Source organism: Myotis yumanensis, unplaced genomic scaffold, assembly GCF_028538775.1.
Source record: "Myotis yumanensis isolate MYYU_CA2020_CCGP unplaced genomic scaffold, mMyoYum1.0.hap1 SCAF_7, whole genome shotgun sequence".
NCBI classification, from domain to species: Eukaryota; Metazoa; Chordata; class Mammalia; order Chiroptera; family Vespertilionidae; genus Myotis; species Myotis yumanensis.
Genome location: NW_027223758.1, coordinates 8,689,985 through 8,715,169, shown reverse-complemented (window position 1 = coordinate 8,715,169; position 25,185 = coordinate 8,689,985). Strand labels below are relative to the sequence as shown.

The 25,185-nt window shown below is 46.3% G+C and overlaps 1 protein-coding gene across 4 annotated transcripts in view; it reads left to right on the top strand.

The window, feature by feature from the left end:
• The window catches only part of DOK5 (docking protein 5), a 135,739-nt gene that overhangs the window by 98,358 nt on the left and 12,196 nt on the right, over positions 1–25,185 (top strand). For all 4 annotated transcript variants that reach the window (XM_070421390.1, XM_070421393.1, XM_070421389.1 and 1 more), the window contains exon 6: positions 8,198–8,333. In XM_070421390.1, coding sequence (XP_070277491.1) covers positions 8,198–8,333 — 136 coding nt within the window. The remainder of the gene's footprint in view (positions 1–8,197; positions 8,334–25,185) is intronic.

Below are 25,185 nucleotides of genomic sequence, written 5' to 3'. Positions count from 1 at the left end.
TTCTGTGTCAGCGGCACAGCACCCCGCCCAGGCTCCGGCTCCTCTCTGGCTGCCTGACACTTGTGCACTACTACATCCTTGGGGGATGTCAGATTGCTGGTTTTGGCCCAATCCCCAAAGGCTGGCAGTCCGACATCCCCCGAGGGGTCCAGGATTGGGAGAGGGCACAGGTCAGGCTGAGAGACCCCACCGGCGCACTAATTCATGCACTGGGCCTCTAGTTTTAATTATAAAGTGGCACACGTGTATTACAAATGAATATGAGGAAGAATTCCCTCTACTCACAGAATAACCTTGTTAATGACCATCATTCATAGGGTCTCATCATCGTGTGCCTGCTCTCTGCCAGATGCTATTGGGTGTGGGGTGTGAAGTCGGACCCCAAGGCCACCATTGTAGGCTTAGCTGGGTCCCCCGAGCTCCTGTTATCACAGCACATGAACCCCTAAAGGAAACGGTGACTCTCTTAGGACCTTTGGGGAAAATTAGACACCCAGCAGTGCATCCGGTCTGGAGGCCATCTTTCAGAAGTTTATTTTAATGTGTATTATGTATCTACTTTTTCCAGATTTATTGAGATTTAAGTGACATAATATTGTTTAAGTTTAAGATGTACAGTGTAATTTGATTAATTGCATATATTGCAAAATGATAGCTATAATAAGGTCAGTGAATACCTTCGCCACCTCAAGGAATTACCTTTTTCTGTGGTGAGAACATTTAAGATTTACTCTCAGCAACTTTCAAATATATAATACAGTCTTTTTAAACGATGGTGACCATATTTTCCATTATAGCCCCAGAACTTACTCATCTCCTAACCGGAAGTTTGTACCTTTGACCAACATCTCCCCATCCCCCCCAGCCCCAGCCCCTGGTAACCACATTCTACCCTCTGTTTCCGTAAGGTGAGAGTTTTTAGACCCACGTTCAGTGAGATCATTCAGTGTCCATCTGTCTCTGTCCGCCGTACTTCACCTGCCATAGTGGCCTCGAGTTCCATCCACGCTGTGACAAATGGCAGCCTTTCCTTCCTTCTTTATGGCTGAGTAACATTCCCTGTGCCACATTTTCTTTACCATCCTCCCTCCGGTGGACACAGGGTGTTTCCCAGGCCTGACCATTGTAAATAATGCTGCCATGAACATGGGGGTTCAAATAGCTCTTTGAGATAGTGTTTTTATATCCTTTGGATAGATACCCAGAAGTAGGATTGCTGGATCAAGAGGTAGTTCTATTTTTAATTTTTTTTTGAAGGACCTCCATATGCTTTCCTCAGTGGCTGCACCAATTACTATTCCCACCAACAGTGCACAGGGGTTTCCTTTTCTCCGTCTCTGCCAGCGCTGTTACTTCTCGTCTGTTGCTAGTAGCCATCCTCCCCGTGTGAAGTGGTTTGATGTCGCTGCTGATGAGTGATGTTGGGCATCTTTTCATGTACCTGTACCTGCTTTATGGTGTGGCCATCTCACAGTAGGCGATGGCTCCCTCCTGTGTGTGGGACCACTTTATATGTGATGGTACCTCAGAGTTCCAGAAACGTCTAGCAAAAGCGAGGCATCCCTTCTTCCCTCAGACATTCACTGAGCGCATCCTGATGGCCGGGTGTGGTTCCAGGCCTGGGGATGGGGCAGTGAGTAAAACTGAGGCGTTGTCATTTTGAAACTCACTCTCTAGAAAAGAGGAAGACAACACAAACCATTTAAAAATGTGAAATGGATGTTAGATTGGGTGAGTCGCACAGCGAAAAATAAAGTTGATTGAGAGGAAGTGCCAAAGGAGCGTGCAGTTTGCAATAGGATGAGCAGGGCTGGCTTTGCTGAGTCAGGGACGATAAGACCTAGAAGAGGGAAGAGAGTGAGCCATGGGGGGATGGGGGGAAGAACATCCCAGCCAGAGGAGGGGGCTGGGGAAGGTGCTGAGGGGAGTGTGCCTGTGTGTGCACTGTGCTCAGAGCAGAATGAGCGGGGGCGGGGGGGGGGGGGGCAATGTGTGGTAAAGGTGCTCTGTCAGACTGTGTGGGGCTTGAGGCCCTTGTAAAGGTTTGTCCGCTTTTAGTCTTAGTCAGATGGGTAGCCACTGGGTCTGCGAGTTGGACAACTGCAGAGTTTGCAGGGGACCTTCCTCACCTCTGACGCCAATTGCAAGTCCCGAGATTGAATAATGTGCTAAAGTGACTCACGGAAAGCTGTGAAACTCAGGGTTAAAGTTTATTACAGCGAAGGACACAGATGACATCTGCCGAGGGAAGAAGCGTGTGTGTGGGGGGCGGGGGGGGGAGGGCGGGAGCGGGCGGGGCAATGGAGCCCAGGGAAGTAGCAGGCAGGAGCTTCCACCATCTTCTCCCTGTGAGTCAGGGCAGCGTGGCCCTCCTCCCCTCAGTATGACTGTGATCTCCCAGGCCACAGAACTCAGGATGTTTCTGGGGGCTCCATGGCACGCATGCATGATTGATTTATTGGTTGCCCAAGTGGTTGATTGATCTCAGTCCCACTAATACCACGAGACCCAAAGCCCCACCCTAAGTCATAGTGTTCCTATGTGGCTAGAACCCCGGGCAAGCAAAAGGGAGGTGTTCATGACCCTGAGAAGCAGCTAAAGCTGCAGGGAATGGGGTGCCCACCTCTCTCCCCAGCTGTGCCTTTCCTTTCTTATCGCCCCTTTGACCGACATGGCTCATGCCGCCATATTATTCTCGAATCATTCACATATGTAGATTTTGTCTAACCAAGTAAATTGTCACCACCGTAAAGAAAAAGCCATGTTGCTTTTATTAATTTTATTTTTCAATGACAGTTGACATTTAATATTATTTCTCATTAGCTTCAGGTGTATGCATAGTGGTAAACAATCATATGATTTACACAGTGATCCCCCCATAAGTCCCGTACCCTCCTGGCACCATGCATAGTCGATACGATATTGTTGACTATACCTGTGCTGTACTCTGCATCCCGTGACTATTGGTAGCGGCCAGTCTGTACTTCTCAGCCCCTTCACCTGTAAAAGCTGTGTCTTTACCTTTGTTTGTACCCATCACAGCCACTATTATGATTTGCCGTATGTTCGCCTGACAAGTACTGATTCCTTCAATTATAATATGTAATTACAAATGTAAAATTCAACGTTGAGTTAGTAAACTGCTTTTGCAGGGGTGGAGAGAAGAGTATCCTCTACATACATGTTGAGTATAAGATTCAGCCTGCTTTTAGCAGTGTCCAAATATTCTAGACCAGTGGTCAGCAAACCGCGGCTCTTTGGCCCCTGGAATGTGGCTCTTCCACAAATACCACATGCCGGCGAGCATGTACAGTGAGAAGTTGACTTAAAACTTTAAGTAAAGTTTATTAAGTTAATTTTAGGGAACGTTGTGGAGTGAAAGAAGATGTAGTGTCGAGGACTGAGAAAGGTATGTTGAGATGGTTTGGACATATAGAGAGGATGAACGAAAAGAGATAGACGAAACAAGTATACAAGACGAGTGTGGATGGGGGAGTTGGAAGGGGTCGAGCTTAGCGAACATACCTCAATCAGATTGAGGACGTCTTTAGCAAAGGCCAGTTTAGGAGTACCCAAATTAAGTTAATAACAATGTACCTACCTATATAGTTTAAATTTAAAAAATTTAGCTCTCAAAAGAAATTTCAATCATTGTACTGTTGATATTTGGCTCTGTTGACTAATGAGTTTGCCGACCACTGTTCTAGACACACAGCTACATATTCAACAAACATACACACTCATGCATATGAATCCATCTATAAAGTAAGGAAACATGGAACTGATTGGCTTACTGATTTCACCAGTTTTCTTATTAACACTGCCTGGCATGAGATCATTCGTTTTGGTTTATATAATTTCAATCCATTTGTATTTTTCTAATAAAGGATGTTGAGCCCAGCCAGTGTGTCTCAGTGGGTTGGACGTTGTCTTATGCACCAAGAGGTCGCCCGTTCGATTCCCAGTCAGGGCACATCCTGGGTTGCAGGCTCAATCTCCAGTGGTGGGTTGGGGTGGGGGGAGAGTGCGTGCAAGAGGCAGCTGATTGATGTTTCTCTCTCATCATTGATGTTTCTATCTCTTTCCCTCTTCTTTCTTCTCTCTCTAAAATAAATTTTTAAAAAATATTGAAAAAAGTAAAAGATGATGCTGTGAAATGTGATTGGCAAAGAGAAGGGGTTTCTCAAGTTGGGCCTTCAGTGCCCTTGGGGACCATTGCGTTCAGGTGGCGACTGCGGAATAGTGAAGACTGTGGCCTCCCAACACTCACGCTCAGTACACCGCAGCCAGGCACGGGGCTCTCCATCCCTCCCTCCCCACCGGGTGGGAATCACTGGATTTGCCCTCTCAAGGCGTTCAGAGCGAAGTCATTTAATGGATTTTAATGGATTTAAAGCTGCTTATGAAACAGCACCTGTTTCAGAAGCCTTGCCCATGGGGCTGGGTTAAGTCCCTAGTTATGCGTTCTCTAGCACGGCCTCTCCTTCACAATGCATTATACGGTTCTTTATTGAGCACCAAATATGGAGGCCACACCCAGTCTAGGCACTGGCGGGAGAGCTGCAAAGTCAGGACAGAGCTGTCTGCATGGCCCTCACACTTCAGTGCAATGATGGAAGGGCATCTAATTGAAAATTTGCTCTGTGTACCCTAAATGCCATAGCTGGTACTTTCAGTAAAACTGGGTGACAGTGACTGTCATTATATTTACTTTCCAAAAGAAATGCAGGCTGAGGGAGGTTAGATGACGGGCACCAGGTCATGGAGCAGGTGAGGGCCATCCCAGCAAGGCGACCCGGAGCCCAAGTCCCACCCCTCTTGCTGCGTTGCTGTGGTACTGGTGGTACTTCTGGGCACAGGTGAATGAACTTCTCACTGTTTTTCGGTGCTCTTGTTTTTCTTCTTGGCCAGTTGCACAAACCATGGTTTAGAGTGACAGGCATATCATTCAGGCAAAGTAATTATTGGGAAATTAAAAACTCGAAGTGCATTGACATGGCTACGCTATTCTTCTATCTGAATCCCTATCTTCAGAAAGGACACAGGAGATGGCAAACTTAAACTCATCACTTCACCTCCTCTGGGTTTCCATCCCTGCTCTCTGTTAGTGTGGGGCCACAGGAAGGAGCACTGCTGGCACGGTGTCCGTGGGAAAAGTCAGTGGGTAAGAGAAAGGAGGCCGGTTTCTCAAGTTGGGCCTTCAGTGAAGTGTGTTCGCAGTGCTGTCTGGCTGGAGCCATTAGAGCATCTTCGTTCTGGGCTGTTTCTTGGAGATGAGCCGCAGGCGTAAGGCCACATAAGGCCATTAGCCCCCTTGGTGTGTGTTCTTTCTACTTCCTCCCCTTTCTTCTTTTCTTTTTTCCCTCTATTTCCCTTTTATTTGCCTTGGGGCGTTTGCGCATTGTATTGTTTTGACAAAGGCGTGTAGTAAGGATTTTAATGGATTTAAAGCTGCTTATGAAACAGCACCGAATCTATCTGGAGGGAGAGAGAGACATAAAAGAACTCATGGGCTGAGGTTAACAGAGACGGATGGAAGAGCATCTGAAGGACCATTTCATTCATATCACCTTACTGGGTCTCACTGTCCCATCGAAGGACACGTGCCTGTGAACAGGGTGGACGAAAGCCCTGACAGCTCAAACCCAGGCCTCACTGCTGTTCTGTGGAGAGCTCTTCAGAGCAAATTGCTGGCCTCCTGGCAGATCAGGTTAATAGGGGCAGTGCCCCTACTCTCCCCAAGCTTAAAAAAAGGAATAAGTTGCTAACATTAAAAATTCAGGTTGTTTCTCATAGAAATCAGGTGCTCTGGCTTCCCGATAATCAGAAGCTGTGGCCCCATTGGGCTCCTATGTCCCCATGTGACTAGGGCTGGTTGGGGCTGCTGTTCAGGAGCCACTCCACCTGCTCTACATTGAAGTGCGTCTGAGCTCTGCATCTGTTCACCTGGTGTAAACCTGATTGGATCTGAGATTGTGAGCCCTGGTCCTTACTGTACGTGGCAGGTGGTGTGTGCATTGTGTGTGTGTGTGTTTGTGTGAGTGTGCATGTTTGTGAGGTGTGTGTCTTCCAGATACTCTGGTGGAGGCAGGTGGTCTATTGTTGCTGTACTTTAAAGAATACTTAATGCTCCAATGGTTGTGATTTCACTAGTTTTCTATCACAATAATTATTTAGAGATGCAGATGTCCTTAAGGGAAGGTTGTAGATTCATTATGTTGAGCAAAAGTAGACATTGGATGAAAGAGGGATTGCCAAAGAGGAGGTCTTGCCAACGAGCAGGTCATAATATAGATGGAGCATTTCACCAGCTGTGTTAAGATAAAATAGAGGAGAAAACATCAGCATGTTATAATTGAAGATGCATAAATAGCGAGGTAAATATACTGGCTCCTAATCTAAGCTACTCTTATTACTGTGGTTGCAGTCACAAGAACTTTAAGAGCAACTGGATTGCCAAGTTTGAGAAACAGAATTTGATATTAAGCAATAAACTACCACTATTTCTAGGTAACAGGTATCTTCATTCTTTTTAGAGCCAAGATTGACATATACATAAGTAAGTAAACAACAACATTGGTCATAGGGGAAGCCAAAGGCCACTTCTTCCTCTTAAAGAATTGACTGAGGCTACTTCCTCTTCTTCGGGAATGATAGTTCCTATTTGATGGGAAAAGGAGCTGTGAAAAATGAAGACCTTGCACAATTAGGTGTCACATTTGTCTGATGGCATCAATGAGGAGGGAAGGGCAGTGAGCACTAGGCAGTGAGGGAGTCTTCTGGGAAGAGCTGCAACATGACTGAAACACATCAGTTCTTAGTTTTCATTCCTCATTGGATTGGCATGACTTAATAATTAAAATCACACAATCAGCCCCCTGAGGTAGTTCTTTATATTAGCTTCCTGAAAGAGCCACCGTTTATTCTTTTCCTTCTTCTCACCTAGCCCATATCAGTGAAATCCAAGCGAGGCAGGTTTTGACGGATTACGTACACTGTGCTATATGTGCTGAAAATTGCCATATGGTCATGGTATCAGGCCAACTGTGGGAAATTAGATAGGGAGAAATCTTCCTATTTTTATTGCATTAATTGCATAGACTGGGCTAGATAAAGTAATTAACAGCCGTTTGGATGGAAATGTGCTTGATTTCCATGTTGTTTTCTTCAGATGTGAGCGAAACTCGGCCCTCAAGCCAGGATTCAGTTTTTCAGCAGGAGATTCTGAGATGGAGGGAGTGGCATTGTGTCTTTGAATAATTAAGGTCTTTAAAATAAACAAACAAAAGCAACGTCTTTGTTTACTGCCGATAGATGTATAGATCAAAATCAGAACTTTAAAAATATCCTTGCATGTAATTTTGCCCACGTCCTTTAGAAATATTTAGATTAATTAAATATATTGGTAATTCTACATATCATGTATGTACACACACACACACACACACACTAAAGTATACTTAACAATTAAAACACCTTTATTAACTTCTTGCCTACCTGTGTGTGCCAGTCTCCCTTGTGAGTGGACTTCATTTCTGGTGTAACAGTCTGAGGCGGAGATGACCTTCCTCTGAGTCATTAACACTAACCATCAGACCACAGAGCTTCCCTGGGGGACCTGCTCTTCTGTTGACCACGTTAATGCAGCACCACCATGATCCCCAACAAAACTTTCAGCTGCATTTGACTCCTCACTTTGAGTGGAAGCTGGAGTCAGATTGGGTCTCTGACTTTGGAAGTGAAGGCATCCTTAAGGCATCGTCTGTAAGGGAAGTTAGAACTGAGCCTGGGAGTCATGAAACCCTTAGTTCACTTCTGAGCTGGGCAGTGGGGATGCCGAAGGGTCTGATTCCTGGACTGAAGGGGAAAGCAGTCCCGCAGGTTTCCTGCTTTGACAACAGGAAAGTAGAGTACAAGGATTATGCTAAAAATCAAGAAATGGCCTTTTTTATTTTATTAACTTTCTGCTTTGTTTCTTGAGAAAAAAAATCAACATGTTAGCCAAGAGAGATGGGTTCCTGCCTGTAGTAATAGCAGCTCGTTGGAAATGTGGGTTCTCACTCACTCTGTTTAGCAGATGGGCATGAGTGTCCTCCCCTCATGCAACATCCATGGGTCTGGTCTCCTGGTGCGTCCGAGGCTCTGGTGCCTAGCTCCTGGGGTGGGGCTCTCAGAAGCTCTGTTCTTGTTTCCACAGGATGTGTGAGACTGGCGAGGGGCTGTTTATCTTCCAGACGCGAGACGGGGAGGCCATCTACCAGAAGGTGCACTCTGCCGCGCTGGCCATCGCCGAGCAGCACGAGCGCCTGCTGCAGAGCGTGAAAAACTCCATGGTAGGTCGGGGTTCCTTCCTCAGGTCCCGGTGGGAACTGCCGTTGGCTGTGACCTGGGATCCCTGTACTGGAAACCACAGGCGGCGATTAGGCAGGGGTTTACTCCTGTCCTCACCTAGGTATTCCTCGGATTCGATGTCACCCTGGGACGGCCCTGAGTGGCCCGTGGCTGAGGCAGTCACCTCCTTATCTTCTTTGTGCCACAGTTCCTATAGGTGTGTACCGTAATCAGTTTGGGCTCCTATAACCAATACCATTGACTAGATGGCTTATAAACAAAAGACATTTATTTATTTCTCTCCCTGGGAGGCTGGGAAGCCCAAGGGCAAGTTGCTCTCAGAGTCACTGTCTTCGGGGAGGGCCCACTCCCTGGCTCATAGCTGGCTGTCTTTTCTCTCTGTCTTACACACAGAGAGGACTTGGAGTGTATTTATAAGGGCGCTCTGCCCTCAGGACCTAATCACATCCCAAGAGCCCTGCCTTCTAATACCATCCATTTTGGGGTTAAGATTTCAATGTATGGATTTAGGGGGAACATGATTATTGGGACATAATTGTAGGGAGTATGTACATTAGAGTCAATTTGGGGTGTATGGACACCTGTGGGCACAACACCTATGTGGGTTACCTGCCTATAGATACATGGTGATCGCTGTATCAGATGTTGTAATTTCCAATGTCAACGGGGTCAGGGGAAAAACATAAGAGAGAGAAGAGGGCTGAGAGGAAACTGAAATGAAATCTCAAAAGCCAAAGACCTAATAACTGTTGACATGAGACTTCGGGCTCCATGGAGGAGATCTCTTGATTTTTTTTTTTTTCAGAGAAGCCAAGGATTTGAGTCTGTATATGCTACCTCCCAGTCTATAACTGTTGGAAATTCATTTTAATTAAAGACAACAACAAAACTGTCCCAATTTGTGTGCCAAAGACGACTTGTCCATAGACTGCATCTTGCCCATAGCCATGCATTTGCCATCTCTGGTTGATAAACCTTCATAGTCTTCCAGGATAGAGACTCCACAAACACACACACGAGCATCCACAGACGCTCTCTCGGGACACCTACCCTGTTTGTTGCTTTGTATTAGGGACTGTCACTCATACCGAGAACTGTGATTCTTGAGTTTCTTCTTTGAGAAGAATAACAGGAAACTGTAATAGAATGCAGAAGAGTTAAACAATGCAAATCATGCATCGTGGCTGCAAACACATGCAGGGCTGCACATCTGGAAGGAAATCTGCAAAACCAAAGGCACTGTGCTGGCATGCTAACACTAGAGTAGTTTGCAAATTGCTGATATAAACATGTGGGCTGGTTGGATTTAAAGAGGGAGGGAAAGCATGTCAGTAACATGATCTGTCCCAGAGCAGTCCTGAGTTATCCCAAGTGGCTTGTGCATGCATTGCTTTAGGATTTCAGAGCAGGAATCAGCAAAGCTTTTAGTGAAGGGCCAGAGAGTAAATGCTGTAGGTTTTGTGGACTAAGATGGTCTCTATTTCAACTCCTTAGGTAAAGCAACCATAGGTAAAACATCATCAAATGGGTGTGGCGTGTTCCCAAAACACTTGAATTCAAACTTCATGTAATTTTCATATCATGAAATATTTTCCCCTTCATCATTTAAAAACGTTCTTTTTGAATTAATGGAGATTTGATATCCATTTCCCCATATGCTTACCAACTCTGGATATCACTATAGAGCTAGATAAATGGATGGATGGACAGATAGCTGGCTGGCTGGATTGGATGGTGGGTGGATGGATAGACATTAGCTAGTCAGCTGTACAGTCGAATTCAAGTCACTTCAAATTTACAGGGCAACATGAGATTGCATTAAAGTTGTATAGCTATCCATTAGACGCCTTCAAACATCTGAGCAGGTTTTTTCAAGATGACCTTGTTTGTGAAGCCATCAATTAGCATAAATTATTGTGTGCTTGGAAGGCAACTTCTGCACACACATTTTTCCATTTACAACCTCCTCATTACTTCCGCTAAAATTAATCAGGATTATGAGTCATGCCTTCAGATTATCCCCTTGCAAATTTAACTGGAAAATAACATTTGTTCTTAATTCACTGTATGCTGAAGGGGTTCTACAACTGAATGTGATTTTAAAGCAATAGCGTTTTGTTTTAGATGGAAATGAGTAAGTGTCAAAATGGGATCTGAATTCCAAGGGAGTTAAACAGGATTGCAGAAGGCTTAAAAACCACGTACTTGAATCAATTTCTGATTAAGGGAGAAAAGAGATGCGGTGCTAACATGAAGCAAGTGATGAAACATTACTGGCCACCCTCCTTGTGCTACAATTTTGAGTTTTCTGGTCATTGGAAATGGATCCACCCAGAGCTGGCTGTATTCTCAACTAGGAATTGCCTTTATGTCACTGTTGGCTTGCTTCCCTGAGATAGCTAAGGTTATAAATGGAGAAAGATAGCGAAGCTAACCTCTAGGCTTAGCCTCATTATTAGGAAGCCCTGGCCCACTGCTAACTGACTTCGTCCCCAGACAGAATCCCGCACTGTGGGAATGCTAGTTGGACGTTGAAGCCTGGAGTGAATTAGTTTTGATCAGACTTATGACCTTGTGTTCCAGAGGTCATGAAGAGGAGGCGTGTGGGTTGGATAATAATAGCAAGTAAGTATTACTATTGTGGTCGGCTGAGTAATGGCTCCCCAAAGATGTCCACATCTTAGTCCCTGGAGCCTGTGAATGTTTCCTTATGTGGCAAAAGGGATTTGCCAATGTGATCAAGCTAAGGCTCCTGAGATGGGGAGGGTACCCTGGATTCTCTAGGTGGGCCCAAGCTAACCACAGCGTCCTTATAAGGAAGAAACAGGAGGAGTCAGAATCAGACAGGAGGCAATGTGCTGTTGGAAGCAGAGGGACAGAAAGAGAGAGACAGTGGAAGATTCTATGCTGAAGGCTTTGAAGGTGGAAGAAGGAGATGTGAGCTGAAGGATGTAGGTGGCCTCGAGAAGGTCATGACCTCGAGAAGGTAGAAAAGCCAAGGGACCGAGTCTCCCCTGGAGCCTCCAAAAGGAACCAGCCCTGTTGACACCTTGATCTTAACCCAGTGAAACTGATTTCAGACTTCTGGCCTCCGGAATAAATTGCTTTTGTTTAAAGCCACCACGTTGTGGTAATTTGTTACAACAGCCATAGGAAATGAATACAATAATAAGATCAATAGTAATGGAAATGTTTCATGCCTTTCCCCTGTGGCAGACAACCTGTTAAGGACTTTCTGTGTACTTTCTAACCCTCAAGATGACCCTTGGATTTAAGGCCTAAGGACACCAGCTTGGAATCAGTGGGCTCAAATTTGGAGCAGGGGTGACCTGCTGGGGTAACCCCAAATTATGCTTTATGTCTGAATCAAGCCCCTAATACATGTTGTCTTTGCCTGCATGAGATCTTCTCACTCTGTTCTAAAAATTCCAAATCAGTGGCCAACATTCAAAAATGAAGGTTTCACATAAAGCTCAGGTTTCTGTACTGTCTTCAAAAGTGAAAAGGGCAGGTAACACTGGTCTCACATCCCCACATGGCAACCATCAGCTCTGCCCAGTAACGTCTGCCCCTTAGGTAGAATGGCGTCTTCAGTTCTCCCAGTGCCTACCATGCTCGGCGTCACTCAGCAACCGGTCCTTCTCTGGGCATTTATGCCATGCTCTGGCAATGGATGTCTCGCCTATGTTACTACATGTATTCATTTTCTATTGCTGCGTAACAGAGTCCCACAAACTGTGCACCATAAAACACACCCATGTATTGTCTCCTGGTTGCTGTGGGTCAGAGTTTTCATATGGCTTAGCTGGGCTTCCAGCTTCAGTTTCTCACAAGGCTGTGGCACTGTTGTCCACTGGGCTCCAGTCTCACCTGAAGGTTAGACTGGAGAAGGATCCATTTACAAGCTGTTATGGTTATTGGCAGGATTAAATTCCTTGTGGCTGTAGGATAGAGGGCCTCAGTTTCTTCTTGACTGTTGGATGAAAGCCTGCCTTGCCACATGGACCAACACACCCACTTACTTAGTCAAAACCAGCAAGAGAGGGAGTCTCATTGCTAGGTAGGGGGGTCACAATCCTAAGTATCATAATCATGGAAATGGCGTCTCATCACCCTGTCATAGTCTATTAATTAAAAACAAGTCACAGGTCCTTAACACCATCAGAGAAGGGGAGCACTGGGGGCATGAAGACCTGGATGAGAAGATCATGGGGCCACCTTACTGTCTGTCCCCACACCATGCAGAATTGTGAGGTCCTGTTCATTTAGTGTTTTGATTTTACTTTTTTGATACTTTTTCTACTTTATGGTGTTTTGCTAATGATGTCATTTATTTATTGAACATCTGCTATAGGCCAGGCTCGTTAGTAATAATAGCCACTACAGTTCATCAAGCCTCCTGCAATATGCCAGACATTCTACTTGCTTTTCCTCTGATCACCACAATATCTTTGTGAGGTAGATGCATTCACGCATTCTCATTCATTTGTTCATTACAAAATGCTCATTGAGGACATAGATGCTGTTATGTGCTGTGGCATGTAGTGGTGATTGACAGGTGAGGCCCATGCTCCCCTGGGGCTTACAGTTCGAGAGAATATTACTCCTGACTCTTGGCCTGGAAGGAATCACTGTCCCTGTCATATAAGTGAGCAGAACTGATGCTCAGAGTGACTAAGTCACTAACCTGCAGCTGTAGAGCCCGTTATTGTTGGAGCCAGGAATGCAGGATCCCTGCATCTGGTCCTGAGCCTCTACCTGCGGCCACAATGCCTCGCCCCCTTGGAGAGTGTGAAAGCCCTTACATCCCTCTTATATCCCCAGTCAGCATTGTCAAATTATTCTGAAAACCTTTCAGAAATATCAACTTAGAGTACATCTTTAAAAAAAAAATCACTGTTTCAGGACACCCTATTTCTTTTGGCAGTTTTGGCACCAGAAAGCAACTTCATAATTCTCCCCTCCCTTATTGCTTTTTAAACCAGTGTATTATTATGACTGCTCTGAAGGGGGTGCTCCATGAGGCAGGTGGGCCTGGATTAGGGGAGACCCCTCTGTTGAGTGAGATGGCCCAGCTGCCGGCTGCCTTGCTGGAGGAGCCACTGGGAGTCTGGGGCACAGCTCAGGGCTCCCCGAGCAGCCGCTATTTTTGCCACCTTGGAGATCAGTGTCTATGACAGAGTCTAATTTTGGAATAAGGAGTGGAGGAGTGTGGGATGGTCCTCATTCCACGACGGGCCTGTCATTTCTAGAATTTCCTTAAGGCGCGAGCGAGCGACAGGGTGGAGAATGACTGCAATTTGGCAGGCTTTCCCCGGCTGCGGGACGGGAGGTGACATGTGGGCCCCGGTGACGGCTCCCTGCACTCTGGAACCTGACGCGCACACAGGTGTGTGAGTGGAATCTGAATGACTCTCCCTTGGTTCCCTCTTTTTTTGTTGGTGGGTTTAATTGACAGATTTTCTTCCACACTAGGTTCTGCAAATAAAATTTGCTAATGAGTTTGTAGAATTCAAGTGGAATTCTTCCACAATTCTGGAAGCCAAAATCATTTATAGTCAACCTCATTTAAAAAGCAATAGGCTACACACTTAAAATGATATATAGAGATGGCATCCAATGTGAGCCAGCACAGCCAAGGGTCCAAGGGTTCGGTGAGCCTGGGGGGGTGAGGGGGGGGGACCGTGAAGGATTAAAGAAAAGACAGACAAAGAGAATAAGCTGGGTCTAGAATCAGCCATGGGCAAACTACGGCCAGTGGGCCGGATCCGGCCTGTTTGAAATGAATAAAACTATAAAAAAAAAAAAGACCGTACCCTTTTATGTAATGATGTTTACTTTGAATTTATATTAGTTCACACAAACACTCCATCCATGCTTTTGTTCCGGCACTCCGGTCTAGTTTAAGAACCCATTGTGGCCCTCGAGTCAAAAAGTTTGCCCACCCCTGGATGAACCTCCTGTGCTTGGCTGAGGCCACAGAGAGAGATCCAGAGAGCAAGCTGAGCCTTTATTTTATAGCCAGAGGTAAACAAGGTAGTGGTCACCATAGTTACAATGTTCTTGTGAGTTTCACTTGTTTTGGCAGCACTTGCTGCAACCCCCTCAGCCCATTAGCTGCCCAGATAGGATCTAGGGGGCATCATAAGGTCAAGCCTAATTATGCTAAGAGGACTGTGCCCTCTAAGCTGGGACTTGTTTGTGGTTTTGCCAACAGGTCAGTCCAGGTTTAACCCTATAGCTGCTCCCTACAATCCAAGAAATTACAGCATCCATTTCATTACTATTCAGACACCAAAACAGAGCCTTGCCTGCTGGGGTTTTATATCTCCTCTCCTCCCCCTGGAACTCCCCAAAGAGAAAATGTTTCTTACCTTTTCTTCTATTTATGGGCTCTGATTAATTGGAATTTTTGAAAAGTGTATTACTTAAAGCAGTTATCAGCTTTTTCCTTTTCCTGAATTAAATCCTTTTTATTTTCTGATATATTAGTTATCATTCAAAATCCTTTGACCAAACACCCATCTACTTCTAGCAAAGCAATAAGGTAGGCCTTATGGACAATATAAATTAAAGTATGAAAAACATTTTACATCTTTAAAAGGAGCTTAAAATTTAGATAGGGAGTTACAATTTGTATTCCTCAAATCATGCAACAATATAGTCCTGTAAATTCACTTGGTTATTATCACTTTGGAGGGCATCTTGTCCTTATTTATCAAAATTAATTTGGTACATCTCTTTCCCCAGCAATAGTACTTGTAGGAATCTACTCTAAAGACATACTAGCAGAAACCGAGATGCCGTGGACACGTGCCTTTGTCCTTACATTCTGCTGTTTAGCAAGTGTTTGCTCAGCCTTGGTTTCGAGGTGCTGAAATGACTGAGGAAGATGAAGTTCACATTCTTGGACAGCTTATTTGTAATAAGAGACGTAAGTGGAAACAGCTTATGTGCCCATCAGAAGAGGATAGTTAGAGAAACTGTGGCCTATGATGTCACCGGAATTTTAACAGGCGGTTAAAGAGCACAGAGAGAATCACACTTGGTAATAGCAAAGGTGTGTGAAGGGCATGAATGAGCAAGAGGCAGGGCGATAGGCCGAGAGGACATGCTCACCCACGGTCTACAAACACAACTTCTGGAGGATGCAAAGGTAACTGGTAACATTGGTTACCTTTGTGGGGCAGGACGACGGTGTGAGGTCTGGGGAGGGACTTTTATATTTCACCGTATGTCTTTCTTCTTCATTTGAGGTTTTTTTTTTTAAGTCTTGGCTACATAATTGTATTTATAGGAACAGAAACAGTATTGAGCTTCTGGCACATGGCAAACAGAATTGATAACCACCGATGGGGGAGAGGGAGGTCTTAGGAATGTATAAAAATTATGTGATAAGAGGTAATGATTGAAGCTAAGAGCTTAGTAGGTAAATTTTCAGGTGCTAGAAATGGGGTCTCCATTAAGAGGAAGGATCATCTTGTTGGAGAAGGTTATGCCTGAGCTGAGTTTTAAGATGAACTACAGTTCGCTACATGCTGCTACTGATGGTGATGATATCTGACATTTATTGAGAACTTACTATATTCCAAGTGCACTGAGTATGTATTAACACTAGACATGTATTAACTTTTAACCTTCAACTGATGTGTCTCTGTTGACGTGGACACTGTCCTCCTATTTTTAAGGTTAAGAAGTTTGAAGTGTGGCCACCCAGCTAAAAGTGGAGGGAGCCAAGATTTAAATCCAGGCACCAGTGCCCACACTTCACTGAGCAAAAATGAAATTAATTGGCCCAGTCAGCATGGCTCAGTGGTTGAGCATCAACCTATGAACCAGGAGGTCATGGTTCAATTCCCAGTCAGGGCAGATGCCAGGATTGTGGGCTCGATCCCCAGTATTGGGGCATGCAGGAGGCAGCCCATCAATGATTCTCTCTCCTCATTGATATTTCTCTCTCTCCCTCTCCCTTCCTTTCTGAAATCAATAAAAAAATATATTTAAAAAAATTAATTGAATTATATCACCAAGCACTCCTGCCGAATCCATTAGAAATTGAAAGAGGCTAAGTTGAATGAACCTACGTTTAGTAATAGACGTTGTTTCTTCAGACAGTATAGAATCTAGATACAGATACTACTCTACAACTCAGGCTCCTTTCTAACAGCTGCTGTGACTTTTGTTCCTGTACATTGGGAAAAATGTAATTTTCTGAGCATGCCCTTTTCAATCTCTTATAAAGACATAGTAACATGCGATGCTGGGTTTTAATAATGCTTTCACCTGATTCTGAAGTGCTGTCCCACCCCATCCAGTTTCTCCCCAGAGCTGTCCACTCCTATAACTTTGCTGGGGTCATTGTTTAGCCGGAGGCTGTGCCTCTGCAGGAAAAGGAAACGCACGGAATGTTGCTAACAGGTTGTAGCTTTGTTCATGACTCTAAAGCTAATAGTGATGTTTAAGATGGTGGCTCCCCAAGTAGAGAGAAAATGGAAAAGCCTGATAGTGGCAAGACAGCAGGTCATGACCTGAATAGAAGATGCTCATGTGAGAGCAGAAAGCATCTGGTTGACCAGATGGACATGGTGAGCAATATGGTGCTCCCACTTCCCAGCACCAGTCATGGCAGAGAGGCTAGAGACAGGAATGGTGACGCGGACTGAGAGATAAATGGAGTCAGTTCAATGCCATTTTAATCGATTTTGAGAAGGTAGGAGGTGATTTGTCCATCTCCGCCACGGGTTGGCCAATCTTTTCTGGAAAGGGCCAGGGTAACTCCTTGAGGCTTTTGGGCCACCTAGAGTTCCTGCTGCTAGTACTTCACTTCCTTCCTCTCCTCTTTTTTTTTTTTAACTTTAAAAATGTAAAAACTATTCTTGGTTCTGGACCATATAAAACCAGGCCACCAGGACTTGGCCTACAGGCAGGCTGTAGTTCACTGACCCTGAATCTACACCCCAGGTTTTAGGCAGTAGGTACCAATGAGCTTATTTAACCAGTCTCTCCCCTCTAAGCTATGTGGACTTACTTTTTCTAGCAGGAGTTGCCAGAGGCAAAAGTAATAATCCCAAGTCCCTATCAGTGAAATCAGAAGCCACTTGTGGTTTTAACCAGAATCAGTCATTTTTAGAGAAGCCATTGGCATCATTGAACAAGAGGTTCAGCTTTTGGTTGCCCAGCAGACACATGCTTTGCCTTGTATGGCTTTTTTCCCAGGATATTAAAGTTTGGGCATGACCAGAATCTGACCACCAGAAGGCAGAACTGGGGAGGGTACCAGAGGTGGTGCCAACATGGATGGTTGTCAACAACTTTGGAAGTTTCAACATTCAGAAGAGATCTAATCAATTGTTTCTGCGGAATTGGAAACTGACCACTTACTAGGTCCCTACCCAAGGGTCCATTGACCTGTCCAAGTGTGGAATACAAATCCTCCCTTATTTTGTGACTTTGTGAGTAACAAGGGGGAGGGAGGGAAGAGCTATCTATTGGCTCACCTGCAGGCAACAAGGAAGCTCTGGGAGACGTCTTCATTGGCCAGGCCAGGGAAAGCGAGGCAGATGACAGAGATTAGAGGGTAGGGGTGGGCAGGCTTATGCGGGCCACTTTTTATTTGGTCTGCAGAATATTGGCACAGATGATAGATTTAGAAAATTAAATTAGTTCCCAGTGTTTAACATGGAGGGTTTCACATAGAATGCAGATTTCTACCTCTTGAAAAATAGGAATATCTGTTAACATCGCTTGAATTAAAGTGGAGCAGCCACTACCATTTTGAGATGGTGAATGCTCTTCAGTGTCTCATAGTTCTTGTCTTTTCTTGTTGTCTTAATAACCAGACGGTTTTACTCATTTGTGCTCCCGCAGGACACCACTGGCCTGGAGGGGCCAGGGGAAAGAGACTCGCCTTGCAGCCATGGGATGTAAACGGGTAGCACCAGGAATTCAGGTGCCCGGGCTGAGCGCCCTTGTTTGCTCATTTTCTAAGACACTGGTGGTGTTTATATGGGCATGTCCGCACCGGCCATTGAGCTGAGGCCCTGCCTGCTGGGTGGGGCTCCTGCAGGACCTCCAAAACACGCACAGGCAGAGCCAGTTGTACCCGCTCTGCAGCCATCTCTGGGGCCAGGGGCACTGTGCCCACCAGTCCCCCTCCACTCTGAGCTTGTGCCTGGAATGAGCACAGGGACACGTAATAGGACCCCACCCACTGCTCTCAGTTCGGGCGCACCTGTGGCATCCTGTCCCCAAAACATCTGCTCTTAGTGAGTGTGAGCCATTGAGTTGAAAGGTTCAATCTGCTCATATGAGATCTTAGTTGCAAAAGCTGACCTCTGAGTGGCTAAGCCTGCAGGGGTAGGGGTGGGGTGGGGCCAGGCCTCTCTCACCCTCCCCACCCCCCTCACCCCGTGTCTGTAAGAAACTCAAGGCCAAACACAGGGCTTTCTAAAAGTTTGTTGAATGAACAAACTGGGGATTGGTTAGATAATTTAGTGAGCGTAGAGAAAAAGAAAAATGAAGCCGGAATACCAACTGTAGTTCCCTTCAATGCCCAGCAATGCCCAGGTTCCCAGCACATCCGCTTCATGAGGCCATGGGAAACCGTCCCTGTGGTGTCAGCCTCCACGTGCAGGTGGGGGAGGGGCTCCTGAGCAAGGAGGCATAAAAAGTTACCCGAAGCAAAGGGAGCAGTGGTTTTGTTTTATGCAAGTGGCTGGGAATTCAGATGGCTCTGAATAAATAGATGCAAATCACTTTCAATCCCCATGAAAATAACCATTCGAGTGCATCTGGTACTCAGCAAAACGCTGCGCTTGGAAATTTGGCCCCAAATGGCTGATTTCACGAGCAGTCTGCTTCATCGAAGCCACAGCCACAATGGAGGTGTTCTTCCAGCCATAGTTCTGCTCACCTACTGGCTGCTGTGTTTTCTCCGGGGGAGGAAAGCAGTCTCTCTTTCTGTCTCTCTCTCTCTTCTCTCTCTCTCTCTCTCTCTCTCTCTCTCTCCCTCCTTTCCCCATTCAAGAAGTAAGCCTCGGCTCACTCTAGTTCCTCGACAGTTCAATAATATTCTGTGATATCTGGGTAGCATTTTGATGATAACAATACCCATTGCTTTTCCTGTGAATGTCAGAATACGGAGAGGAGTTGGAGAAAGGAAAGAGCGCTTTGGGTGTTTCATGGCTCAGAGCTGGAGTCAGGATCAGGCAGCCCATGAGGAAGGTTTCCGGTAGGAAGCCAAGAAAGACCATGTGTGGTAGGCAGTTGGTGTCCACAGGAGAGAAGGCAGGCCCTGAAGCCGCGGGGGTCCAGAAGCCTGTGTCCCAATCACTGGTTGATTCTGTTCCTCAAGGTGCCCAGGGGTCCCGTCTCCTCACAGCCCAGGCACTTGGCCAGCTGCCATTTCTCTAAGCTTTGGAGATAAAATTCGGGTGTCTTTATCATTATGACCAGGACACAAGCTCATCCTTTGAGGTCTTCATAATACACTCAGTACTTCCTCCGAGAAGCACACAGGTTGTGACGTGAACTTAAAGTCCTGCAGGAAGTGCCTGGGGTCGGCCCAGTGTCCTTGGGCAAATCTCTTCACCACCCTTGGTATTTGTCTCCCCTCTGTACAGGGGGTTATATCGGCACATGCTATGTCAGGTGGCATAAAACAAGCCATATCTGGACACAGTTCCTGGCACCTACTGACGACAAGTCACCTGAGCTGTCATCATCATTGACTTGTAGTGAAAGAGGTTTCTCAGTCACTTCCTGATTCATTTATTCAGTCAAGTCAATCAACCCATCCATCAGGGATTGAGTCATTCACCTGCTTTTTATTTTTTAAATATATTTTTATTGATTTCAGAGAGGAAGGGAAGAGGGAGAGAGAGATAGAAACATCAATGCTGAGAGAATCACTGATCAGCTGCCTCCTGCACGCCCCCTACCAGGGATCGAGCCCACAACCCAGGCATGTGCCCTTAACCAGAATCAAACCCGAGATCCTTCAATACGCAGGCCGACACTCTCTCTCTATCCACTTAGCCAAACCAGCCAGGGCTGTTCAACTGCTTTTTATAAAAGGCCTACTCTGTGCCAGGAATCACACCAGGTCCAGGTCCAAGAGCACATGCAGTGAATTTTCTGTGCCCTGGGAAGGAACACTCTGCTTAGAAGAGGGTCTGCCCTTTTGTCGGGAGGGAGCACCTCTGTGGAAGCAGGTAGCAACAGGATCGAAGCTGGGCTGTGGACCAGCTCTCTGCCATCCACTGTACACTCTGGAGCGAGGGGAGCTGTGTCTGATTCATGTCTATGTTTCCAGCCCCAAGTGCAGCGTGTGGCTTAGAGATGATGCCCAGAGCACAGAAATGGATGGAATCGGTGAACAAATGTGTTGAAGACCCGAGGGCAGAATTCATGGAAAGGGGGAGGTGAAGGCAGGGCTGTTAGGGAGCCTGTGAGCAGAAAACCCGCGCTAGGAGGCTTAGTCTAATTGAGGGATAATTAAAGTTGGAGCTAGCAGCTCCATCTGGCCTGTGCTGAGCGTCTGCACGCTTTATTTCGTTTAATTTTCACAGCTCTCCTTGGAGGTAGGGGTTGGGTTTTGAATCCTGTGTAATTTGTTTTTACATAGATGCATGTATGTAAAATTTCACTGACTGCAAAAATATGACCATATTGGTGATGATTATACCCGATTTTTCTTTTCATTATTTGTTCCCATGTGTTTCCCCTCATTTCCCCTTTCCAGCAACTCCTGCATCTTATCTAGAAGGTTGCACTTATCTTCCCAGGTTTTCCTCTGTACTCATACAATCCTGTGTAGAAAGGTATCTACATGCCATACACATAGCTACAGACAGACACACACGTGGGCACATACACAAGATGGGGATTTGAGGGTCATTGTTTTACAAAAGTCTGACCATTTTACACACTTTAAAAACTACCCCCCGGTTTTCTCACTCGGTAGTAAATATCCAGTGGAAATAGTTAAAGGTCACGTGTGTTTTCTAAGTAAAGTTTTACTGGAACACACTCACGCCCACTCATTGCCATATTGTTATGGCCACTGCCACAGTGGAGCAGAAGAGTTGGTTAGTTGGCCAAAGAGTGTACAGCCTGCAAAGCCACTTCTAACCTTGACAGAAAAGTCTGCCAGCCTTGGTCTTATTCATTCTTTTTCATCGCTGTGTGATATTCCCGAGTCTCAATGGAACATTAATTTATTAAGCCTGTCTATGGGAATATCAGAATTTTTTGCCATAAATAAACAATACTGCAATAGACAAATATATGTGCCTTTATATACTGTTTATTTAACTGAGTTTCTAAAAACTTTATTTAACTGGATTTTCTAAACTCAGGAGTAGGCTTGCTGAATTAAAATGGGTATTTTTTTTTTAATTCAAATAAGTGTTGCTACATTGCCTTCCAAAATGCAGGAAAACTTTGCATTTTATTGGCAGTGTTATTAGGTCCGTTTGATAGAGGGGGAAGCTGAGGCTCCATGGCTTAGCATTAGTAAGTGAAGAGTCAGGACAGGGACATATAGCCCAGGACTTGGACTCAGTGGGAACTGAATCGGAGGGAGAACACAGGGCACCCGGGGCCTGAGTGTAGTGTTTGTGGTCTGGGCAGGGGTGACGGGGGAAGGAATGGGACAGGGACACTCAGGGACTTTGGGTCTCCACGGTCATCGCTGGGCCCATGCCAGTGTTCCAGTAGGTCTGGGTGGGGCACAGGAATTGGCATGTCTAATAAACTCTCAAGTGAATCTGATGTCACTGGTCCAGGGACCGCACTCTGAGAACCTCGACTCTAAAGTGACTGAGACCTGGCGCCTGGGTCCCTGGAAGAAAGGGAACAGAGCTAGGGCAAGCACAGCATGGGACCGCGTGCCTCGGTGCCCTTTCTGCGCACAAAAGCCACAGCGGGACTTCCACCTCCACTGAGCACCCAGCACCACATGGTGCCAAGAGCAGTGTCAGTGCAGCCGGATCCCCTCCCCGGCTGGTTCTGTCCGACACTGACCGGGCTTTGCACGGGTTCAGCACGATGTGTGTACAAGGTTTCCTGTGGTTAGAGGCAGGGACATGGGAAGCTCTCTCATGGGAGAAAACTAGATCCTTTCAGGACGTCCTTCCTCCTCTAACATGCAGGGCGCGCACTGCCCAGCAGGGGCAGAGGCGGGCGCAGAGCTGCCTGCGGGGCTCCTGCACTTGGGACAGTCTCTTCTCACCCCCAGTGCTGCTCCAGGAGGATTACAAAGCTCCATCAAGGACAGCAGCATGGCTGTGCAGGAGGAATTGGTTCCTGCCACTAGCGCAGCAATTAGCATGGGGAGCAGTTTGTACTGACTGAGGGAGCCTGCTTCATCAAGAGGCAAGGACTCCGAAGTGCAGCGAGCGTGGTTCTGGCATAAATTACTCCCAGCTCCCGACCGGACGAGACCTACTTGCTAGCACTTTACCAGGGTGTTTGATAAACTGCCGAAGCATAGATTCGTCGGATTGTGTGGCCCACAAACACACGCTTAATTTTCTATTTTCTTAGAAACTATTGTCTATGCTACTGTTCTCTTTTAAGGGAGACGTTTGGTCTGGATTTTGTGTAAATAAACTGAATATTTTAAGATGCGGTTCAAAACACATTTACGACTCATGAGATATTGGAGTCCTTCTCTGAAGCTGAAGAACCACTGACCCGGAGTCCAGAAAGCACAGGTAGAGGATATTTTCAATATTGTTTTCACAGGAGAATATGTGGGCAGACCAGGAGGACATAGCTCAGGAAGCCAAATGGATGCTGTCCATGCAACTGGAGGGCGGTGTGAGTGAGACGGCTGAGTTCTGGGTAGAATGAGAGACAGAGACATCGAGAGACTAGTTTCTTTGGAGCTCAGTGTGATTTCTTCTCTCGTGGACTGACTTGTCCCTTCTGACTCACCCTCGCGCACCTACCCATAGACCCCACAGCCAGTCATGTGGCTGGTATATACTCTCAGAGGCCTCTCAGACTTGGGTGAGCTTTGGAAATCTCCCAGGTTGAGCAGACATCCAGACGTGGGCGTAGCTCTGACTCAGCTCCACCCTGAGCCAGGGGTCGCCAACCTTTCAGACCTCACGGACCACCAGTGGTCCATGGACCACCGGTTAGCGACCACTGCATGGGCCATGCACTTGTTCATCAGGTTGAGTGGGTGGGAAATGACGATGTGATTTGCATATGCAAAGTTGCTGTGGCAGAGACCCCGCCTTGAGTCACTTTGAAGGAGCAGCCTGTGGAAGTTGGAGTCGGAGGATGGAATTAGGAATTATTGTGTCGTGATGATGGATGCTTGCTCCCGAATGGATCCAGACCCACACCTCGAACGCGCCATCTGGTGCTCGTGATTGACTGCAGCGGCGAACCATTACTTCCTGTCGTGCTGATCAGCTTCCAAAAACACAATCTCCGCCGCAGAACCAGTCAGATTCCAGAGGACGATGTGGCGTGGTTCTGCGGCTACGACTCCACACTGCTCTGTAGCCTTTGTCTCCGACCCATAGCGTCAGCCAGGCGGACAGGAGGACAGGAACCAGCGGTGCGTGGCCCAGCGGGTGGCCACACTTGCTTTCCTTGTCTCGCTCAGAAGCTCTGCACGTGCTCGTTAGAATTTTTTCTCCTCTGAGCTCCAAAGAAACTCGTCCATTCTTCTGAGGGAAGGGTCTTGGTGATCAGCATCCCCTCACTGTGAATTGGGACATCTCAGAAAGGCTCTGTCTGCATTGTTTTTTTAAAATATATATATATATATATCTTAATTGATTTTTTACAGAGAGGGAGAGGGATAGAGAGTTAGAAACATCGATGAGAGAGAAACATCAATCAGCTGCCTCCTGCACACCCCCTACTGGGGATGTGCCACAATCAAGGTACATGCCCTTGACTGGAATCGAACCTGGGACCCTCCAGTCTACAGGCTGACGCTCTATCCACTGAACCAAGCCAATTAGGGCTCTGTCTGCATTGTTGACAGTGATAACGATGGGGACCATGCTTTGGTCAGTTGTCACTCAAGTTTAAATATTACACCCTGGCTGGTGGTTCAGTGGTTAGAGCATTGGCCTATATTCAGAGTGATGAAAGCATCCCCACAGTCAGTTCCAGAGCATTTCCTCACCCCAAAAGGAAACCCGTGCCCTTTCACCCTCACCCTCCTCAGGCAGCACTGATTTATCCTCTCTCCCTGGATTTGCCCTTTGGACATTCCTATACATGGGATCACACATGTGTGGCCTTTTGTGTGTGGCTTCCTCACTCAGCATCATGCTTTCGGTTCACACGTGTTGTCGCATGGATCAGGACCGCACTGCTATTGATGCTAATCTGATCACTTTTATTTAGTTAGTTTAATTATCTGTCTCCTTAGAAGGGAAGTGCTGTGAGAAAGGAGACTTTCAGGCTCAAAGAAGGGGCGGATGGGTCCCCTGTCACAGCTCACGGAGAAAAACCTAAACAGGAATGTGGGTCTCTGACGCTATGGTTACGTTCCCTGCCTGTGAGCACAGCGATCTTTGTGCCTTCAAAGCCCAGTCAGTCAGCTCTCGCCGGGTAGCCCAGTGGGTTAGAGCATCCTCCTGATATGCCGAGGTTGTGGGTTCTATCCCTAGTCAGGCCACAAACAAGAATCAACCAATGAATGCATAAATAAGTGGAACAACAAACTCTCTCTCTCTCTCTCTCTCTCTCTCTCTCTCTCTCTCTCATCAATCAATCAATAAAAACAACCCAGTCAGTTAGCTCCATTGATTTAGGCCACTGGGGAGATCAGGAGTCACGTGGGCTGGTTAGGAAGAG